At 44.8% G+C, this 23,826-nt stretch overlaps 1 protein-coding gene across 5 annotated transcripts in view; it reads right to left on the bottom strand.

Moving 5' to 3' along the window:
* The window catches only part of GSDME (gasdermin E), a 147,578-nt gene that overhangs the window by 86,577 nt on the left and 37,175 nt on the right, over positions 1-23,826 (bottom strand). For 2 of the 5 annotated variants that reach the window (XM_060415045.1, XM_060415046.1), the window contains exons 1-3: positions 19,129-19,330; positions 5,028-5,257; positions 82-274 (exon numbers count right to left, since the gene is read on the bottom strand). In XM_060415045.1, the coding sequence (XP_060271028.1) occupies positions 82-274; positions 5,028-5,238 (404 nt within the window). In that variant the 5' untranslated portion in view covers positions 5,239-5,257; positions 19,129-19,330. Of the gene's footprint in view, positions 1-81; positions 275-5,027; positions 5,258-5,329; positions 5,408-19,128; positions 19,438-23,826 lie in introns of those variants that run through there. The other 3 variants (XM_042248668.2, XM_042248669.2, XM_042248667.2) reach the window with 3 other exon arrangements.

Here is a 23,826-nt window from a genome sequence, read left to right as displayed (position 1 = left end):
GTCAAAAGTAAATAAGTAACTCTTTAAAAACTTAAACGAGAGGCGCGTCAAAGTGAGCATGCCGAGCAGAACTCCCATTACCTCGCCTGGGCATCTCCGATGAGCTGCTGCAAGTCCACCTCCTGCTTCCTCAGGCTTCCAAAGGAGGACTGACTCTCCACGAGGCCTTTGCCGCCAACATTCAGCTTGACCTTCCCCAGGGCTGTCTCCAGGGTCCCACTCACGTGGTTTTCAAACTTGCCCTCGTACTTCACAAAGTCCGACTCCACGACCACTGCAGTGAATAAGACATGCAGAGGAATCTGATGACTAAGTGGCCAACTCTGTGCCTCAGGTCACCTAGCTTTCCAATCCTGCGGAAACCCGTGGGAAACACGAGGTCTGCACTTAGAACGGAGAGCCGTCGGCCGCGCTGTACAGACAAAAGAACCTGGATGCTGACTGAGAGTGTAGTGTGTACTGGTGGCCAAGGACTCTACTGAGTACTTTTTTGTTTTTTATCCTTCAAGTCCAATATACACACATATAGACATGTGCACCAAAAGTATCTTTAGAGTTCCACGAATAATTTTAAAGTAAACATCTGTTTAACTGCTACCCAGGTAAGTAAATAGGATGTTTTAAATGTGTGCTTTGAGGACGAAGGGACTGGATGAGGATGACACCTAAGCAGAAAAAAAGCAGCAGCCTGGCATTCTGCTCACCCGCCCACCCAGGGCGTGGCCTGCCTGACCCAGCATCTGGCCGATCAGCTGCCTGAACCTGTCCCTGGGCATTTTCCCTTCCCCCTCGTGGCCTTGAAGAACACTCCCCTGGCCTTCATTACCATCTCCATTCAAACAGTTCCATCTGACCTCTACCCAGTCATTCGATTTATCAAGCAATTCCTTATCTCCATGTTTCTGATAAAGTCAGTGAGCACGCCCTTCCTCCCTGCTTCCATCCTGGAGTACGCAAGCTCCAGACTCTCCATTCTTCCTTCCTGGCTTCCCAGACAATAAAGAATGATGCCACCTCTCAGCTGGTGTACCAGCTTCAATTAGCTCCCCTAGGAATTGCCATGTTCCTCATCAGGTCATACCAGACTGCCTTTAGGATCTGCCTTTTTTTGTTTTCAATCTGAACACCAAGGTAAACATGTCTAAGGATCTTAGCCTTCTCATGTCTATATGTCTCCTGTCCTTATTTTTAATTGAACCAAATGACAGAGGATGAGATGGCTGGATGGCATCACCGACTTGACGGACACAAGTTGAGTGAACTCCGGGAGTTGGTGATGGACAGGGAGGCCTGGCGTGCTGCGACTCATGGGGTCGCAAAGAGTCGGAAACAACTGAGAGACTGAGCTGAACTGACTGAAATACTACCATAAAAATAGTCTCAGTCACCATCATTCAAAGAAGGCTACAGTGAGGGTCTCTTAGGAACTTGACACTGGCCCTTTTCATTTCCCTGACCCAAGGCTCTCCTGGGCTCCTGGTGACACTTCATAATGGATTCAAATCTACTGGTAGTCTGAAAGGCTTCTTTAAACCCAGGCACCACCTCCAACACCTATACTTTTATCACTCCAGTCAAGAAAACCCATTCCTCAGCCAGGGTTAATGAGAATTAATCACCACTCATTATCTGTGAAATTTACAAAGTAAACAACTATCTCCACCAAAAATAATAAGAAGTTTAGGAAAATGTCCAAATCAAAGCCTTTTCCTATTTACATCTTGAGAATACAAACATTCTGGGAATTGATTTGGAAAGCAGCATAGAGCAGCTGTTAAGAGCTCAAGATTTGATCACTACTCTAATATTCCTAGTTGGGAGACCTGGGTATCATCCATCTCCCTGAACCTCAGGTTTGTCATATGCAAATTGGAGATAGTTAATAATACCTACCTGATGGATTCTGCTGGAAGCTGGTGTCTCTAAACCACGTAATACAGAGCCTGGCACACAGCAAGTGCTCAATTCATCCACTGGGTTTAGGCCAGAGCAACAACATTCCCCAATAAACTGGACTGTCCTGGGCTGTACAAAGTGCTACACAGATAGAAACTCTACCTTCAGCTCCCAGTTCTGGTCCCCATCAGGCTTATTACCACTCCTGGAGACTCTGACCCCAGGACTGGACCCCACAGCAGCCGAGGATAAACAGGACTGTTTGTGTATTCCAAAATGCCATGAGAGACACAGACACGTTCTGAAATAGATGGCATCTGTGCACATGTCTGCACTGAGTCATCCACTGCTGCAGATGGAAGGGAAAAGTGAGGAAACCAACAGGCTGTCACTGGGACAATCAAGTCACTATCCTCTAACCTTCACACCTCGGAACACAACACAACACTCCAGCGTTGTTGCCAGGGGCAAGGATGACAAAGGTGAGGCATTTCAAACCTGCTCAGTAGACAAAGAAAAGGGCACCTCTCATCACAGCGCTAACACCCACAAGACACAGAAGCAGAGGTGAGCTCCGGCCTCAGCTGATGAACATACGTGGGACTTGCTCATCTCAGGGACTGCCACTGGCCTGACCTATCTAACAGGAGCTCTCTGGACACCACGAAGAGGCCAGAAGCACAGAGTGGTGCATTCCAATTACTCAGCGGTTCATGGGCTGCTCTGTGATTTTTTTTTCTCTTGCCTTTCCTCATAGCTAGTTGTTATACCATTCAATAAATGATCTACCCAATATCCAGAGGGAAAACATGACATAAATCATTATCAATTCACTTGCCCATTGCTTGACAGCTCTGATAATGGGCCTGGCTGAAGAAAGTACTGGCTGGAATGCTGGTCTGGAAGAAAGTTTAGTGATTATTTGTCAACTCAAATTATCTCCTCTGTCACTTTTACCCTTTAAAGAAAAATGCAATTACAAAATTAAAGAACTTTAAAGCTAAAAGAAGACTTGAACATCGTTCAGTTCAGTAACTAAGAGCTGATGGTACTTTCATACATCACTATATTTCATCAAGTTGTGTAGGAATGAGCACTAAAGTCTTTGAAAAGCTCCCAACTTCCGGTCCAGTAATTGCATATTTAAGAATCTGTGCTACCCCAATGTTCACAGCAGCATTATTTACAATTGCCAAGATATGGAAGCAACATAGGTGTCCATCAATAGAAGAGTCTATAAGGAAAATGTGGCATCTATACACACACACATACATATACAATGGAATAAAACTCAACCATAAAAAAAGAATGAAATTTTGCCATTTGCAACAACACGGGTGGAGTTGGAGGGTATTTTGCCAAATGAAATAAATCAGAGAAAGATAAACACTGTATGTTATCACTTATAGGTGGCATCTAAAAAATAAAACAGACAGTGAATATAATAAAAAAGAAACAGATTCACAGATACAAACTAATGGTTACCAGAGGGGAGAGAGAGAAGCAGGGAGGGGTAAAATGGGGGTAGAGAATTAAGAGGTACAAACTGCTATGTATAAAATAAATAAGCTACAACAATATACTATACAGCATAGGCAATATAGCCAATATTTTATAATGACTAGAAATGGAATATAATTTATAAAAGTTTTGAATCATGTTATACACCTGAAACTAATAGAATACTGTAAATCTAATATATCTCAAGAAAAACAAAAATTTTAATAAAAAAGGAATCTATGCTAAAACAATTGTTTAAAGGAAAAGCAACAACAAAAATATTCATTGCAACCCTATATACAAAGCACTAAACTGGACTGGTTAAGCAAATTAGGGTGCATACACACTGCTTATTGAAAATAGTACTAAGAAATATTTAAACCATACTAAGAAATCTAAATATATAAGGCTGAATAAAAAAAAATGAGTATATTAAAATTACATGTAGTATGTTTCAATGTTATTTTTCAAAAACTAGATGCAGAGATAAAAAAGATACCATATAATGGAAATGAACACTTGATGGAGGAATTTTTATTGACTTGTTTTCTTGCCTTTCTATATTTTATAAATACTTACCTGTAATAATGAGGAGTGTTTTTAATGTCTGATATTTAAAGCTCACTATCTCCCTTCCTTTCAGTTTCACATCTGGGCAATTGGGTGAGAAACTTCAGGTACTCTCTCCATTGGCACCAGCAGCAAACTGAACCTTGTGAGCCCCACCCATACAGAGCCCTCGCCATACCTCCTCTTCACTAGGACAACTAAGCCCATCTTTTCCCCCTTCTCTCTAGTTATTTTTGGACCAGCCTTGGGACTCTACCATGTTCTCCCCAGAAAAGCTTCATTACGTGACTAATAAAATCTTTCACACTCTCCTGATGGATACGGGGCATCATCAACCTCAATATTAAACCAAACTAGGAGCGGTAGAACTTCAGTCCACTTATACTGAGGAGCCACAACATCTACAAGTAGGCATGGTGTACTTCTATACCAAAAATTGCAATACTGGAACTCCTGTGGTGGAAAAACAGTGGGTAGGAATCTGCCTGCCAATACAGAAGGCACGTGTTTTATTCCTGGTCTGAGAAGATTCCACACACCTCAGAGCAATTAAGCCTGTATGCCACAACTACTGAAGCTTGTGCACCCTAGAGCCCATGCTCTGCAACAAGAGAAGCCACTGCAGTGAGAAGCCCATGCACTGCAAAAAAGACCCCGCACAGCAAATACAGAATAAAAAAGAAAACAGAACGGATATGTCTTTAAAACCGTAAGCAAAGAGTCAGGAGAATTGATTATAACATATGGCTTTATAATCACTCAAGACAACATATAGCTTCCCCAGTCGCTCATTGGTAAAGAATCTGCCTGCAATGCAGGAGACGTGGGTTCAGTCCCTGGGTGGGGAAGATCCCCTGGAGAAGGAAATGACAACCCACTCCAGTACTCTTGTCTGGAGAATCCCATGGACAGAGGAGCCCGGTGGGCTACAGTCCATGGAGTCACAAAGAGTCAGACATGACTGAGTGACTACAACAACAAGAAAATAAGACAACGTGTGTCTAAAAGAAGAATCATCTCCTGATCTGGAACTAATTGTAAATATAACCAAAGCAGCATACCTGGACTCAGAAACTGGTCTTCTGTGAGTACATCTCCAAGAGTGACAGATAAAAATTGGTACTTGGGTCTCTGCCAGCACCAGTATCTCTTTTTTTTGGTCACCAGACTTAGAAGTTGTAATTTATCTGAGTCATTCAAGTTTGATACTGCGATCAGGTTACCTCCAGCATCAACTTCCTTAAGAAAATTCCATGTTGCTTTGGCAAACATTTTGAGAACTCCAGATTACCTGAAAAAAAAATATATATATATACATATATATATAGAAAGTTATTATTCAATAATGTTTTCCTGAAATTACCTTATTTCTTCCTAGTACCAATCAGTATTCATGAAAGAATATCTTCTCCTTAGAGAAGCCTCTAGCTTGAGTTCAGGTGATGTCTAAAAAAAAAATTTGAAATACTAAAAGAGGATATGAGTATAAATCAGGATAGGCTAGGTTATGCCTCCAAATCTCAGTGGCTTATCATCAGAAAGGTATATTTAGTGCTCACACTACACATACAGAACAGGAGGCATTGCTCCTTGCAGTCACTCAGGGATTCAGGCTAAACGGGCAGACACCCTCTTGAACATCATCAGTCATCAGCCAACAGGAAGTAAGGTTCTAGAAAAGTCTCACATCAGGAATTAAATGCTCTAGCCCAAAACTGACACTTATCACATTCACTCACAATTTGTAAGAACTAGGCACATGGCCTCAGCCAATCATAATGGTCACGAAATACCAAGTATTTGGAAGGCAGAGACCTGGGAATATCTGTTGAACAGCATACCCACTACCCAAATTTGCATCTTACTTATGACTACTTCTTTGAAGGGTTGAATGTGCTTTTTCTTTACATTGTGTGATTTCCCTTATCCATAAATGTAAAATGACTAGCTATTACTTTTAAACCCAGAAATGAAAAGCTGGAGGGGAAAAAAAGACAGACACATTGGAAGATATAAATGTACTATATTCACTGGAAGATGTCTACAGTTTTCAATAAACTGTTAGAACAACTGGCTAAACATTTGGAAAAAACATAACAAAGTCATATCTCTATCTCATGCCATGCATGCATGCTAAGTCACTTCAGTCACATCCGACTCTGTGACCTCCCAGACTGTAGCCCACCAGGCTTCTCTGTCCATGGGATTCTCCATGCAAGAATATTAAAATAGGTTGCCATTTCCTCCTAAAGGGGATCTTCCAAATCCAGGGATCAAACCCGAGTCTCTTGCATCTCCTGTGTTGGCAGGCAGGTTCTTTACCAACCAGCACCACGTGGGAAGACCCATCTCATGCCACACACAAGAGCAAATTCTCAGTGGATTAGAGGGTTTTTAAGGAAAAGTGAAACCATAAAAGTAAAAAGACAAACAAATATTTGTACAGTTGTAGGATGAGAAAGGCCTTTAGAAAGACAAATAGCAAACTGAGAAAATGCTTATAATTCAAAAAACTAGAATACTTAACATATAAAAAAACTTCTGCAAAGTACATCAAGGGTTAAAAAATGGTAGGAGACACATGGACAAAAGTTATAAACAATTCACAACACATAAACTTCACATAGCTGTACATATGCAAAATACACAAATATGTGCACACATACATGACCACTATTATTTAAAAAACGCACAAATTGAAATAACTATCCACAAAGGTTAAAATGTCTAATGCACAAGAGGTTAAAATGTCTAGTGCACAAGAACTGTGTTTTTTTTAATACTTGTACCCTGGTATCTGGAAGTCACATAGAAAACACAATTATAGAATTTAAGAGCTGAGATAATCTCAGATATTTAATCACTAATCGTTCTTTACCAAGGATCTTCTCGAGAACATTAAAACTTTTTGTTTTACCATCATTAACTCTTCTCTAAAGTACCTTCTCTTAGATTATTTTATAGCCATCTAACCCTGTTCTTTTATCAGAGAACTCATTTATCAAAATATTTATTGAATCAGTCATTAATTATTCTTAAGTATGCTAAAGCTGAAACTCCAGTACTTTGGCCACCTCATGTGAACAGTTGACTCATTGGAAAAGACTCTGGTGCTGGGAGGGATTGGGGGCAGGAGGAGAAGGGGACAACAGAGGATGAGGTGGCTGGATGGCATCATTGACTCGATAGACATGAGTTTGAGTGAACTCCGGGAGTTGGTGATGGACAGGGAGGCCCGGCGCGCTGCAATTCATGGGGTCACAAAGAGTCAGACACGACTGAACGACCGAACTGAACTGAACTGATATACTATACCCAGGTACTGTGTTTAAGCACTCAGGATACAGACACAAAAGGCAGTCTCTCACCTTAATGAGCTACTAGTTTGGTGACCAGAAGGCAAAATAAACAGCTAAGTTTTATGCTAGATATTGACAGAGATTGCTACAAGGAATGAACCAAGAAAAAGTCATCTGGATCAAGCTGGAAAGAAACACAGTGTCGCAGAAGTTGTCCTGAAGCAGACAGCATCACAGCTGCATTTTGTGGGCTGGGTAGAAAAGACACTAAGTCAGCAAAGGAGTACTGAGAGGAGGCTCTAGCAGACGAGCAATTATAAAGGCTCAGCACTTGCAGGAAGTGGTGGGCAGGTGGAGAAGATTTTCTAAGATTTGGGACCAGCAAGGTCGTAATGATGAAGAGACATGGGCTTGTGTAGCTGTGCCCATCGCCACTCCTTTGACAGACCTAGAGCTGCTCTGCAAGCCCTAGGATTGGTTCCTGCAGAGGACTGCCAGGTTCTAGGGCAGGGAGGGGCGAAAGATAAGGATGGGGAAGACCCAACCTTGGTCCTGAAGGCCTGTACCTCCCCTGCTGAGGGCTAGGGCAGCAGCAGCCACTAGAGGGGTTATATAGGGAGCAGTGTGATCAGAGTAGTCACTTAGATCTTCTGGAAATGAAACAGGAGATCAGCTTGAAGGAACTACATCAGTGCTGTAAGGGCAGAAAAGATGCTGGTTTGGTGGTTTCCCCAGAACTCTGGTTGGATGTGAGGTTTCTGATGAAAGAAAGGAGGCTCCCCAGCATGGCCTGCAGACAGCGCAGGCCTGGCTTGGCTGATGAGATGGAGATGCCAGTTATCAAGACAGGGATCTGAGAAGCAGCAGATTGGTGGGGACAGAAAGGCAGTACTATCACTGAGAGTGCATCTAGCATAAGACGCAAAGTTTATTTTGTCAAACACAAGGAAAGAACATTTAACAAAATACAGTCTCTTCAATGACCTGACTTTCCTGGTGGCTTAGACAGTAAAGAATCTGCCTGCAACGCAGGAGACCCGTGTTTGATCTCTGGGTTGAACACTAGAATTCTCCAATGGAGAATTCCACGGACAGAGGAGCTTGGTAGGCTATAGTCTATGGGGTTGCCAAGAGTCGGACATGACTGAACAACTAGCACTCACTTTCAGTCACCTGGGGGATTTCACCCTGCTTTGCACCAAAAGAAGAGCAGCAGAACCTGCCTCAATTCACCAGGGGTGTCAGGATCTCCATTTTTATGGTTTCCATTCTTTCCTGGGGCAACGGGGAAGGGAGTTTACTACCTTGACTTCAGATTAAACAGGTCTCTGAAGAACATACATCAGGCCTGCTATTAAAAAAAATAGTAACCAAACCCATCTGCTACAGGCAGCAAAGTCTTAGTAATGACATCACTCCTCCCCAGAGGGATTAGAGGATAAAGAAGGGGAACTCCTAAATTAATTTTTATTTTTTTTTCAATCTAGATCAAACATAGCCTATTGACAAGGTAGGTTGTTTGTAGAGGAGTTAACAGAAGTGACTACTGCTTCGGAGGTTTTTATTAGACTCAGATTTATTTAATCAAAGAACTGAGAATATTTACCTTGTGAAGCTAAAGTTAGAGGGTTTGGGTTTTTTTTTAACTACTATATTTGAATACACAATACATTTACATGGCTCAAGAATGTAAACTATGGGAAAAGATACACACTGAGAAGTCCCATCCCTACCCAGGTCCCATCTACCTTTTCACCCCTCTCCCCTTCAAGTATATCACCTTCATATTTCTTTATACAAATATAAAAGGAACGTACTGTTAGGGACCAAACGACGGTCTCTAGGACCTGAGTCATGTTTACCAGAAACAGACAGGATATGCGCTCATCCTGCCTGGCCAATCATGTAACGCCAGCTACTCCTGTAACTGAGACAAAGAACTGCCTGTATATAAGCTGCCATACCGCTTTGTTTGGGGCTCTTGTCAGATTCCCTTGTGTGGGATGAGACTTGGGCCCTAGCGCGCTAGGAATAAACAAACTCCCTTCTTGCGTTTGCAATACTGTGGTGGACTTGCTCTCTCGGTCGGTTCGGAGATACGGGCTCAGAGCATAACATCTGGGGGCTCATCCGGGATCTCCGTCCCGCCAGGGAGGACAACTCTCCTGGTAGAAGGGAGTAACCTCGTTAGGAGATAAGAACTCTGAGCACGGGTGCTAACATTGCAGAAGCCCAGATTAAGTCCGGGGCCCAGTATCGTACTAGGAAGGCATCTGGCTGTAAAGTGCAGAGGCAAGTCAGCATAAGGCCGGGGCCTGGTTTCGTGCTGGGGAGGCAGCTGGCTCTGGTTACTGGATTAAGTCCAGTGTAAGGCTGGGACCTGGATTCCGTGCTGGGGAGGCAGCTGGCTCTGGTTACTGGATTAAGTCAGCGTAAGGCCAGGGCCTAGTTTCGTGCTGGGGAGGCAGCTGGCTCTGGTTACTGGATTAAGTCCAGCGTAAGGCCGGGGCCCAGTTTCGTGCTGGGGAGGCAGCTGGCTCTGTGAACATCCTGCAGGCAAGATTGAGTGCATTGTCGGTGGCCACCTTGCGTTTGTTATCTGTTTGTCTATTCGTGGTGTCTGCGTTGCTCTTTGTGTGCTCTGTTGGCTCCCAGTGTACTTTTCTGTGATCATGGGACAAACACCTTCTACTCCTTTATCTCTTATGATTAACCACTTCTCTGATTTCAAGTCTAGAGCACAGAATCTATCATTGCTGGTGAAGAAAAGCAAGTTAGTAACTTTTTGTTCTGCCGAGTGGCCTGCTTTTGATGTCAGCTGGCCACAAGAAGGCACCTTCAGCCTGCCTACTATTTGAGCGGTCAGAGAGAAGGTGCTCACCCCCTACCCTTCGGGACACCCAGCCAGACCAAACTCCATACATTTTGGTCTGACAGGACCTGGTGGAAAACCCCCTGGCCTGGCTAAAACCTTTTGTTTTTCAGCCCCTCACTTCCCTTCCCTCTTCCCCGCCCTTGCTTCCACAGGTTCCACAGGTTTCATTGGGAGAAGCCAAAAAAAAAAAAAAAAAACCAAGCCTTCAGCTCCTCCCAGAAAAAGGGGCCCCACCTAGGAAACTCAGGGAAAGGCGGAAAAAAAGAAAAAAAAAATGGCCAGCTTAGCGAAGAAGACCCAGAGGTTCCCTCCTCCACCATTTATGCGTTTCCGGTCCAGGCGGGGCCAGCCAGAGAGGGTAAAGAACGGACATATCAGTATTGGCCCTTTTCCACTAGTGATTTGTACAATTGAAAAACCTAGACTCCCTCCTTCTCTGAAAAACCGCAGGGTCTTATTGATCTTTTAGAGTCTATCCTGTTTACTCACAATCCCACTTGAGATGATTGTCAGCAACTGTTACAGGTACTTTTTACTACAGAGGAGCACGAACGGATCCTGTCAGAAGCCCGGTAAAATGTGCCAGGGGTGGATGGGAGGCCCACAGTACAGCCTAACCTCATTGAGGAGGGGTTCCCCTTGGTGCGACCCAACTGGGACTTCGAACACACTAAAAGTAAGGAGCGTCTCCGAGTGTACCGTCAGACTCTCATGGCTGGCCTTAGAGCGGCCGCCAGAAAGCCAACTAATTTGGCCAAAATAAATTCAGTGAGACAAGAGCCAAACAAGAGCCCAGCAGCCTTCCTGGAAAGGATAATAAAAGCTTTTAGACAGTATACCCCTATGGACCCACAGGCAGATGAGTCACGAGCGGCAGTTATGTTAGCATTTGTAAATCAAGCAGCCCCCAATATTAAAAAAAAGTTACAAAAGATAGAGAGGTTAAATGAACAATCCTTGAAAGATCTAGTGAGGGCAGCCGAGAGAGTTTTTAATCATATAGAGACCCCAGAAGAGAGAGAGGACCGCATTAAAAGAAAAAAAAAAAAATTTAGAGCTGAAGAAAACCATAAAAATCAAAAAGAGCTGGCCCAGATATTTTTTGCTGGGGCTGAACCAGAAAGGGAAAAAATTGGACTCAAAAACTGAAGAAAAAACGACAAGGTGTAAGCTTGAGAAAAACCAATGTGCGTTTTGTAAAGAGTTTGGACATTAGGAAGATAAATGCCCCAAGAAAAATCTAAAAGAGGGGCCCAAGAACCCCAAAAACGAGACTCCCTCTCCAGACAGTCATATCCTCTACTCGGGTGAGGATAGCGACTAGGGGGTCAGGGCTCGAAGCCCGTCCCCAAGTCCTGGGTAACTATAAATGTGGAGGAAAAACCGGTTGGCTTCATGGTGGACACGGGAGCCCAATACTCAGTCTTAAACCAAAAAGATGGACCCATGTCTAAAAAAAGTAGCTGGGTGCAGGGAGCAACCGGGACTAAACGATATGGATGGACTACAAAACGGCATGGGAACTTGGGGACCCACCAAGTGACCCATTCCTTTCTGGTGATACCTGAGTGTCCAGCGCCCTTGTTGGGAAGGGATTTACTGTCTAAAGTGAATGCCCAAATTCATTTCAACCACGGACAAGTGTCGGTTTTAGATGGGACCGGGCATCCTCTTCAGGTCCTGTGTCTGGCATTAAAAGATGAATACAGACTCTACTTGCCAGAGGCCCCAGCGACAATAAGCCCTGAAGTACAACCATGGGTTCAAAGATACCCTCAGGCCTGGGCTGAAACAGCAGGAACGGGACTGGCCAAACAGAGGCCCCCTATCATTGTGGAACTGAAAGCCAGTGCTTCCCCGGTGAGGGTACGGCAGTGTCCCATGAGTCAAGAGGCTTGACAAGGAATTACTCCTCATATACAACGCCTCATAGACGCTGGGGTCCTGAAAAGGTGCCGGTCCCCATGGAACACTCCCCTGTTGCCTGTGAAAAAGCCTGGGGGAACTGATTTTAGATCAGTTCAAGATCTACGAGAAGTCAACAAACGGGTGAGTGATATTCATCCTACGGTTCCTAACCCTTATACATTGCTAAACAACTTGCCTCCAAACTACATTTGGTACACTGTTTTAGATTTAAAAGATGCCTTTTTCAGTTTGCCTCTTGCCCCCGCAAGCCAAGAGATCTTTGCCTTCGAATGGCAGGAAGACGGTGGTCAGACCCCTGTGCAGCTGGCATGGACTCGCTTACCACAGGGTTTCAAAAACTCGCCCACGTTATTTAATGAGGCCCTGGACGAAGACCTCCATGAGTATCGGGTTGAACACCCTACCATTGTTTTATTACAATATGTTGATGACCTTATGCTGGCAGCGGCTACAGAAAAAGAGTGCCAAGAGGCAACAGGTGACCTTCTCCAAACCTTGGGGACTTTAGGATACAGGGCTAGTGCCAAAAAGGCCCAGATTGCCAAGCAAGAGGTTACATACCTCTGTTATAAGATAAAACAGGGCCAGAAGTGGCTAACACAGGCTATGAAAGAAACCATCCTCCAGATCCCTGAGCCGGCTAACCCTAGACAAGTGAGAGAATTTCTGGGAACGGTGGGATATTGCCAGTTATGGATCTTGGGGTTTGCAGAAAAGGCCAGGCCCCTATATGAAGGGACCAAAAAAAAAAAAAAAAAAAACCAAGGACTGGAAATGGACTGAGCCAATGAAAGAGGCCTTCCAAGAGCTCAGGCAAGCCTTGCTAGAAGCTCCTGCCCTTGCCCTCCCTGATCCATCTAAGCCTTTCCAATTATTTATAGATAAAAAGCGGGGGATAAAAAAGGGGTACTAACACAGAGATGGGGACCATGGAAGCGACCTGTAGCTTACCTTTCCAAGAGACTGGACCCAGTGGCAGCCGGATGGCCACCTTGCCTCCGTATCATCGCGGCCACCATGCTCTTAGTCCACAATGCTGATAAACTGACTTATGGATTTCTAATGCCATTTACCTGGGGGTTGCTTTAAAACTCTCTATGGCATGAGGAGTGTAGACCAAGAGTCTCTGTCCATAAGTCAGTTTATCAGCATTGTGGACTAAGAGCATGTTGGGGCAATTCCAAGAGGCCTTGATGGCCTTAAGCAAGGTGCACTCTCGTGTCTGGAAACTGCTCCGGGAAATACATGTGGGTCAAAATAAGGGAACTATTCCCTCACATGACATTGGCCCCGGAGACTGGGTATAGGTCAAAAGGCACCAAACCAAGGCACTAGAACCCAAATGGAAGGGTCCTTATGTTGTTCTTCTTACCACCCCAACTGCCCTAAAGGTTGATGGTATCGGGCCTTGGGTGCATTGCAACCACGTACGCCCAGCTGCTTCGGCAGAGCAGGAAGACACTAAAAAAAAATGGAAAGCATCTCTGCACCCGTCCAACCCCTTGAGGCTAAAGCTTCAAAGGCGCCAACAGGACCAGGACAACTCGGCTGGGCCATCTTGTGGATGACCCAGTTACTCTGCTCCGGAGTTGCCAGCATGAACCCGCATCAACCCATCAAAATCACCTGGAAGCTGCAAAATGGACTAACACGAGAGGTGCTAAACTCCACTACCGCAATACATCCACCAAACACATGGTGGCCAGACTTGTACTTTGACCTTAAGCCGATGGTAAATGTGCCTTGGGCTAGGGGTTATCTCCGAGAACAAGGGTTCTGGGCATGCCCAGGCACACCCAGACATGACTAGAAGACCTGTGGGGGGGCACAAGACTCTTATTGTAAAACTTGAGATTGTGTTACTTCTAATGATGGACCTCGGTGCTGGAAAGTAGGAAATCGAGATTTACTTAATTTTTCATTCGCCAAGCCCCTCCCTAGGGTCCTCGGAGATCCAGCTTTTAGCTGTGAAAGTTGCAATTATGCACAAGTCAAAATAAGGTTCAATCCAGAAAAAACAAAAAAAGAGGGGACCTGGATCTCTGGCCTATCTTGGGGGCTACAGACGAGGGAATCAGGAGGGTTTGGGGTTGATAAAAAAGAGATTATAGTAGTGAGCCAGGTCTTAGAGCCAATTCTTGTACACAGTATCGGGCCCAACAAAGTAGAAAAGCTGGCTGTAACCCCCCGCCTAACAACTTCCATGCCAACATCTTTGGCAATAAGCCCCGAAGCAGAAGCGCTCGCTGAAATAGATCCCCTATGGAAGCTGATTAGGGCAGCTTATGCCACCCTGAATCAGACCCATCCTGAGGCAACTAAATCTTGTTGGTTATGTTACAACTTAATTCCCCCTTATTACGAAGCAGTAGGCCTCAACGCCTCTTATGACTTGGCCAACAGCACCGATCCTCCTCAGTGTCATTGGGGGGACCAAAAGGTGGGTCTGACGATGAAAGAGGTATGGGGAAAGGGCTTATGCATGGGCACGGTGTTACCAGCAAAGTCTCCACTTTGTGTGCATGTCGTCGAGCCTGATGATTTGCCTGTAGCTAAATGGTTAATACCTCAAATGGGGGGATGGTGGGTGTGTTCATACATGGGGCTAACTCCATGCCTGCATAGCTCAATCTTTGACCCCCCAAAAAAATTCTATGTTATGGTGGCTGTCATGCCAAAGATTCTGTACCAACCAGAAAAAGCAATATATGATTATTGGGCCCAGAAATTAACTCTAAATCCTCCAAAAAGAACTTATCAAGTTAAGAGGGAACCTCTTACCGCCATAACCATAGCAACTATGTTCGGTCTTAAAATAGCCGGGGCTAGAACCGGAATAACAGCTCTGTCCCTGCAAAGCCAAGGATTTAACCCCCTGAGAGCAGCCATAAAGACATTACCCGTATAGAGCAATCTATTAGTCATTTAAAATCGTCTCTAACTTCTCTATCTGAAGTAGTTCTGCAAAACAGGAGGAGATTAGATCTGCTCTTTCTGCAACAAGGGGGACTCTGTGCTGCCCTAGGAGAAGAGTGCTGTTTCTATGCGGATCATACAGGAATAGTTAGAGAATCTATGGCCAAAGTGAGAGAAGGACTAGCCCAACGTAAACAAGAACGTGAGGCTCAACAGGGATGGTTTGAATCTTGGTTTCGACAATCCCCTTGGCTGACTACCTTAATCTCCACCTTGCTGGGACCCCTGCTAGTACTTCTACTGATGCTTACCTTCGGCCCATGTATTATCAATAGACTTGTAGCCTTTGTAAAGAACGCATAAAAACAGCACAGCTGTTTGTGCTTCGACAACAATATCAAACTGTGTCTCAGGACCGAGAGGAAGATTCCTCTATATGATCTAAGGACAGGGGGGAATGGTAGGGACCAAACGACGGGCTCTAGGACCTGAGTCATGTTTACCAGAAAGAGACAGGATATGCGCTCATCTTGCCTGGCCAATCATGTAACGCCAGCTACTCCTGTAACTGAGACAAAGAACTGCCTGTATATAAGCCGCCATACCGCTTTGTTTGGGGCTCTTGTCAGATTCCCTTGTGTGGGATGAGACTTGGGCCCTAGCGTGCTAGGAATAAACAAACTCCCTTGTTGCGTTTGCAATACTGTGGTGGACTTGCTCTCTCGGTCGGTTCGGAGATACGGGCTCGGAGCATAACACGTACACACTGTTCTGCATTTTGCTTTCTGTCATGTGGCAATATATCCTAGAGATCTCTCCATAGTGAGTACCCTCTGCACAATACAGTTCATAATACCCCTTCCCATAGATGTACCATTGCTTATTTAACCTGTCCCATATTGCTGATCACTTGGGTTACGTCTAAATTTTTATTACTATAAAAATGCCATGCTAAATACTGAATGTATATCCCCTTCCTACATGGGCAAGAGAAGGGGTCCCGAACCTTTAGGCCGTGAACCAGTACCTCCTGTCAGATCAGTGGCAGCACTACATTAAAAATAAAGTGGACTATAAATGTAATGCACTTGAATCATCAGGAAACCATGCTCCCACCCCTGGTCCATGGAAAAATTATCTTCCACAAAATCGGTCCCTGGTGACAAAAAGGTCAGGGACCACTGGGCAAGAGTATCTGAAGAGAGATTTCAAGAAGAATTGCTAGACCAATGGGTAAAGGCATCGATAATTTATAGGTTGTACCATTTTTCAGTTTCACCAATAAGGTATGAAAGTATCAGTCTCAGCAACAAGAGTAGGTTATCAATCTTTCGTATTTTTGCTAGTCATAGGTGAGAAATAGTATCTCAGTATAGTTTTAAGTCATGTTATTTTAATATAGCATATAATTTAAGAGGCTTCCCTGGTGGCTCAGATCGTAAAGAATCTGCCTGCAATTCAGGAGACCCAGGTTCAATCCCTGGGTCGGGAAGATCCTCTGGAGAAGGGAATGGTAACCCACTCCAATATTCTTGCCTGGAGAATTCCACGGACAGAGGAATCTGGCCAGCTATAGTCCATGGGGTTGCAGAGTTGGACACAACTGAGCAACTAACACACATTTTAATATAAATGAATTCAAGCATCTTCTGTTTGCAGCCTTTTTATATATCTTTTTCTTAACTGTTTGTGTCCTTAGCCTATTTTCTATTGCTTTTTCTTTATTCCTAGAAGCTTTCAATAAATCAGAGAGATGAACCAAGATATAAGCTAAAAACGTAACACAATACAGTTTATCTTGTGGCACTGGGAGCCAGTAAGTTGCTGTCTGATTCTCAAACAACTAAAGTAACTGTCCTGCCTGGAAAGATTAAATAATACGCCCAGAGTCCACTAAAAGATCTAGAACTCAAGCTGCCTGACACAGACAAGCGCAATAATGCCTCAAGTAGAAGGCAGATGTCAGATTCAAATTTCCAGAATGCTCCAATCCGAAAGAAGATAAAAATAACCTCCCAAGAGGTCAAGGTCAAAACGCTCATGGCCTAAAACTCCACTGCACTTTACAGCTGTACCAAAGAGCCTGGGCTCCCTCACTTGGGCCTGAAGAATTCCATTAGCAAACATCTCATCAGCCTCTGTGGCTCCCCAACTTGAATCAGATTAGAACTCAGAGAGTCAAAGTCAAGGCAGTAATGACATGAAAGCTTGGCTCAGACTCCTGGACAAGAGACATTAAAGGACGAGACCAGAAAAGCAGACAACGACACAAAGTCAAAAGAGCACATGGCCAACTGGGACCAAAGAATCTAAAAAGTAGTTGCCAAGGTGGTGATGGCACTAGAAGATACGACAATCATTCATGACCATCCTCAAGGCTGATTCAGTGTGATGGAATGATCACATCTTTGAGTTGCAAAAACCCTACCTCTTCCCAATTCAGGATTCTTCTCTGCAGCTCCAGTTGATCAATGGGCCTCTGCTTGAGGTTCTAAGGAAGAAACCTCAACATCCACTAGATAAAGAGCGGGTAACTATATGCTGAGTACCTGCTATGTGCCAGGTACTGGCTAACTCCTTTCTACATATTTCCTCATTGAATCTCCACCACAACCCTCAGGAGGTACTGTCTGCGTTTTACAGAAGTGGAAACTAAAGTGCAAAGATGTTATTTGCTCAAGAACACAAGAAAAAAAGCAGCAACCCTGACATCCAGGAACTGGCTTGGTACAATCAGCTAGCCCTGGGGTTGCAGGCACTGGCCCAGCATTCTCCTGGCCGGCACGAACAATGTCACAGGACAGCAACATCAGGCAAGGCCACTCGGTGGTCATGATAAATCAAGACCAAAACAAGGCCTTTTATAGTCTTATCTGACCACAGTCAAAATGTGAACACTGTCCAAACCACAAAAATGACCAAACACTCCCATTTCCCCCACCAACCCTGACACATAAGTAACTGTGGTTTTCAGTCAACAGCAGTTTTAGCCTCACTCCTTTCAGACATGATTTACGAGGATACTCCAGAGAATTTGCCACACTTTCTGGTGGCATCCAATCCAGAGTAAACTCCTATTTCCTTAAACTCTTCCCCAAATCGCCTAGAAGCCCAAACCCTCTAACTCCTTTCTGACACCCAGTTATGGAGAAGCCCAGGGTTGCCCACGGAGCAAAGCCTCCCTCATTCAGCAAGGAATGACCCAACCCCTTCAACTCCATCTGCTGTTCCCAGAGGTCTTTGACTAGAAGGCAGTGAACCTCAAATAGAGAATTAGTGCTGAGCCCAGATTCCAACTGAGGTCCACCTGTCTCCCAAGCCTGAGTCCTGGACCACCTGCTCTGCTGACACCCTAGTCAGCTTTATTTTATTTTATTTTATTTTTTGAACTACATATGATTCATTTTGTAGAGTAAGAAAATGTGCTCAAAAGGGTAACTTCAGTTATGGTGGAAGCAAAAACCATGGCTATAAAACATGCTATTTCCTCACTATCTAGGAAAACAAGACACTGCTATTAGTACTATTGTCTCTTAACAACTTCAGCACATTTCGAACTGTTTTTAGTTTTCTAAACAACAAAGTGAAATTGAGTCTATTAACTTTAAACAGAGGTGTCATTCTTCTGTATCTTCCAATGGTTACAGCCCAGTGCCTTCATTTCTATAGTAAGGCAAATTAAAGACAAGGAACTCTATCATTTCTTTCTAAAATAAAAATATGAAAAAATAAAATAAAAAACGGTGGTCACAGGGCAGGCATGAGCTTGTAAAAGGAGGGTGAGGCAGCAAAGGTTTCGGAGAAGTGGAATAAGTAACAGGAGACTGATTAAGTAAAGAAGAACCCATTGGTTCCCCTTGCGGGTTCAAAAAGAGCAAAAACAAAAGCACTTCTGGAAAACTTAAGGAGCTGCTGAGGGCTTGGGCAGTACTTCTCAGATCTAATTGTCTGGCCTCATCTTTTCCCGGCTGTTTTCGTTCATGAAAAGAGCTCATTGGTGGTGGCTTTGGAAAACGATTAATTTACTCTACATTTCTTCAGCTGTTCTCTCCGACCCCGCAGCATTTTTCATTCCACGCCAACTAGGTTATCTATTTGCCTCTTAAAGGCATCCATCGATCCCAACGCATCCTTCCTTCTCACCAGTCCTCTGAACGGAGTAGAATCTCAGTGAGAGGGTCTTTCCGAACCCGCTAGAACCCACGCCGTTCTAAGACCGCCCTCTGGTCCTTCCTTGTCAGGTACAGATGGGAAGCGGCCCCGGGTCCGCACGTGAAGGCCCCGTGAGCGCGGTGATGTCATCCCATCCAGGCCGAGACTACCGGGCCGGGCCTGGCCTCCTCCTCCTCCGTAACCTCGGGGCCCAGGATCCCCGACGCCAGGGATGGGGACTCGGTCCAGGCCGGAGGGAGAATTCCACGCCGGCCCCCGCCTTCCTTCCCCGCACACACGCGCCCCGCCCGCGGCCAGCAAGAGCCTAGCCAGCAGAAACCGGAAGACAAAGAAGGAATGGGGAGGGGGCGCAAAGAAGAGGGGCAGTGGGTACCCGCGGCCCCAGCAACAGCCAGAGAGGGAAGTGGCCGTGGAGCGGAGGAGAGGCGAGCGGGGGGGGTGGGAAAGGGGTGGCGGGGGGACGGGGGCTGGAAACCGGGGAGAGGGGGGACGCCCTGGGGCCGGCGGTCCAGCTCCGTCAGCCCACCCATTCGTCCCCCTGAGGACTGAGGGGCAAACCGGAGGGCGTCCCAGAGAGAACGGGCCGCGCGGGCTCGGCTCCCCAAGGCCAAGGCCGGACCCCGACAGAGCCGAGCCCAGACACCGGACTTACCTCGCAGCTGCCCCGCGCCCCGCGCCCCGCGCCGGTCGAGTCGGAGGAGCCCTCGGGCCGGGCCGGGCCGAGTCGGGGCGGGGGCTCGCGAGGGAAGAGGGCGGGCGGCAGGACCTTTGCTCGGGCCCCGCCCCTTGGAGCCCGGCGCGGCGGGAGGAGTGAGCTCCAGAAGTAGCACTGGAGCGTGTCGAGTTCTGGGGCTGCCCTCAGCAGGGCAGGGAGACACGCGGGGCTTCCCCTTGGGCTCCCATATGCCCTGGGCATATCCTGAGTTACCCCACCTCCTTATCGGTAAAACTGTCCCTGACTATTCCAGTTAAAAGTACAGCCAGTCCACCACCCTACAGGAACACGCCCTAGTTCTTCTCATGCTTTATTTTTAGGATTTCATACTTACTTCAAGCATTGTCTTTCCCCAGAATGCCAGCTCCACAAGTGCGAGGAGTGGGCGTGGGGGAAGATTTTGTCTGTTTTGTTCACTATAACCCGCACCTAGCACGGTACCTGATGGATGATAGTAATTGAGTTAATTAATGCATCCTCTTGTTCATTTCGCCAACTAGACTGCGAGGTCTCACTCATCTTTGCATTGCTTGGCACAGGGTAGATGAACAATTAAGTAATGGCTGTTGGACGAATGAATGAATAGAGATGGTCAATAGAATGGCACCCTTTTTATCCTCTGCCTGGCCGCACTGATAGAGAGTTTGGAAGAAAAAGAATCACTGTCTTGGTCCTGTCAAGAGACTTTGTATCCATGCTGTGGTTTCTCTGTCCTCATAAAATTGCACTGGCTTGTTATAGAGATTATTGTCTCCTGACCTTGGCCATTAACCTCAAGAACATCCTTGAAAGTTGTATGTTAATGAAGTTCCCACCAAGAAGCCCAGTCCTCTGCCTAGATAAGTAACCACCTGTAATTGAGAGTACAGGAGCTTTTTGTGCAACAGTTATTCAATGTCTTCAAATTTTTCCCTTTCTTTTTTGTCCTGTCCACTGCCTTTCAAATAAATGCTTGAGGAAGATAGTATAAGATCAGCAGCTAGTATTTATATAGGACTTTCCAATTACTGTCACCAAGCATGGTTTTAAGTACCTCACACGCATTGACTGATTCATTTACTCCTCACAGCAACTGGTTGGAAGTCCAAGTTACAAATGAGTAAATTGAGGCAAAGAATGGGAAGCCCATCCTGCTGAAAAATGATCCTTTGGGGCCTGCCCCCATATCCTCTGCTGTAGCTCCTCTCACCAGTAGGGAAATGATAGTATCTGATGCACATTTCCTGAGTTGGTTTACAGATGCTAAAAACCACCACCAAACGGAAGAAATTAACTACTTGATGACCATGACCAGACCTACTAGCTACTAAGGATCGATAATGTTAACCGCTGTGATGACACCCTGTTAGCTCACCATCAACCTATCAGAGAACTATGCACGAGCTGATCACATACCTGGGACACCCCTCCCTCACCTGGACTTTAAAAATGCTTTGCTGAAGTTTTCTGTTGAACTCAGGGAGTTTGGCTGCTTGGCGTGCCCTGAAATAAATACTGCACTCTCCTTCACACAACCCAATGTCAGTAGATTGGTTTCACTGCACACGAGTGAAGGAACCCAAGTTTGGTTCAGTAACAACACTATCTGAGCTTTAAAACCACTGGACAGTGCAGACTCTTCAGAAAATAAGAAACACAAGAGTCAGTCCACCAAGCAGTGTTTGAACATGTAAGTATTGGGAGAGGGGGATGAATTGTGTTTAAGAAAGCACCCCTCTCCCTCATGGCTACTTATCCTGTCCCAGATGGTTGGGATTAGCCCAAACTGAGAGTCTCAACTTTTCTGTTGTATTTTTTTGTAACAGTTGTGTTTATTATTATTATTATTTAAGTATTTGAAGATTTCAGACAAACAAATGCAAGATGGAAATTTTAGCCCAACTAGGGAAAAAATGAATAGAAAGCAAACATCCAACCCCAATCCTCTCACCCTGTTGTAGGTACATCCCATTAAGAAAATGAAGCTATAACAGAATTTTGCAGGAGATAAATTGGGGTAGTCATAGTGATGAAAGTGTTTGCTTTTAATAAGATTCACTTTATAAGCTGTATTTCAAGTTACAGAACTTCTGGAATACACCCATGGGGTGTTGTGTATTTCGTACTCTTTCCCCCAGATCCTTACTGAATAAGCAACTTGTAAAGGTGGGCAAAAATCAATAAAATGTTTTACTGGGGTATATTTCATAAATGAACATGCTAACAAACCACCTCCGCCTTAATTACTTCCAAGTTCTTTGAGAGCTATCTTTGGAGAGACCTGCACTCTTTTAGATAAATAGCCTCCATGGAGGAGAAAGAACACACACAGGCTTTGAACCAGTTAGATTTGGTCAAATCCAGCCTACAACTTACCTACTGAGTGATCTTAAGCAAATTTTTAATTTCACATTTACAAATTACCTGTAGTGTTATCATGAGATTTTTTTAAAATGTATGAAAAGCACTCGGCACATAGTAGGCCCTAAATAAAAGTTCATTTCCTTTCCTTTATTAATTACTTTTCAGCTAGTGTCGCTTTTAAATTGAGCATAGCATGGAACTCTGCTCAGTGTTATGTGGATGGGAGGCGAGTTTGGGGGCGAAGGGATACCTATATATATATGTATGTCTGAGTCCCTTCACTCTTCGCCTGAAACCCACAATGTTGTTAATTGACTATTTCTTGTTATTCAGTCACTCAGTCAGGTCCAACTCTTTGTGACCCCATGAACTGCAGCATACCAGGTTTTGCTGGCCTTCACTATCTCCCAGAATTTGCTCAAACTCATATCTATGGAGTTGGTGATGCCATCAAACAATCTCATCCTCTGTTGCCCCCTACTCCTCCTGCTTCAATGTTTCCTAGCATCAAGGTCTTATCCAACGAGTCTGCTCTTCACATCAGGGTACCCAATACAAAATAAAAAGTTAATAAATAAATAAATTGAGCCTAAAATTTTTACCTACATATAATTTTGTCTTTTACCATATTGACTGCTTTTCAGAGGAACATAGCTTCTAACATAAATTAAAATAAAATTCAGCATACATTGATATATATATTTTTTAAACCAATTTAACTTATTTCCCTGAGTCCCCAAAGTATGTGTGTGTGTGTGTGTGTGTGTGTGTGTGTGTGTGTGTGTGTGTTTTGACTGGAGACTACATTGCCAATGCATATTACCAATTACTATTCAAATATAAAAAGCTTAAGGAAGGTTGAATATGGCCCAGAAATAACAGCCCATTTCTTTCAATGCCCCAAACCATCTCTTCTTCCATTGGAAGGTACAGAAAGACAAGAACTAAAATTTACTTGGTGGTTAGCAAATGATCAACCAAAATTGCCCACATTTAAAGTCTCAATGCAGTGCGCAGAAATAGAGGACAACAATAGAATGGGAAATACTACTTCAAGGAAATTAGAGACACCAAGGGAACATTTCATGCAAAGATGGGCACAATAAACGACAGAAATGGTATGGACCTAACAGAAGCAGAAGATATTAAGAAGAGGTGGCAAGAATACACAGAAGAACTATACAAAAAAGATCTTCATGACCCAGATAATCAAAATGGTGTGATCACTCATCTAGAGCCAGACATCCTGGAATGCGAAGTCAAGTGGGCCATTGGAAGTTCAGTTCAGTTCAGTAACTTAGTCGTGTCCGACTCTTTGCGACCCCATGAATCGCAGCACGCCAGGCCTCCCTGTCCATCACCAACTCCCGGAGTTCACTCAGACTCACGTCCATCGAGTCCGTGATGCTATCCAGCCATCTCATCCTCGGTCGTCCCCTTCTCCTCCTGCCCCCAATCTCTCCCAGCATCAGAGTCTTTTCCAATGAGTCGACTCTTCGCATGAGGTGGCCAAAGTACTGGAGATTCAGCTTTAGCATCATTCCTTCCAAAGAAATCCCAGGGCTGATCTCCTTCAGAATGAACTGGTTGGATCTCCTTGCAGTCCAAGG

This window comes from Ovis aries, chromosome 4 (genome assembly GCF_016772045.2).
Source record: "Ovis aries strain OAR_USU_Benz2616 breed Rambouillet chromosome 4, ARS-UI_Ramb_v3.0, whole genome shotgun sequence".
NCBI classification, from domain to species: Eukaryota; Metazoa; Chordata; class Mammalia; order Artiodactyla; family Bovidae; genus Ovis; species Ovis aries.
The sequence above is the reverse complement of the archived record's forward strand: the minus strand, read 5'-3'. Positions and strand labels throughout refer to the sequence as shown.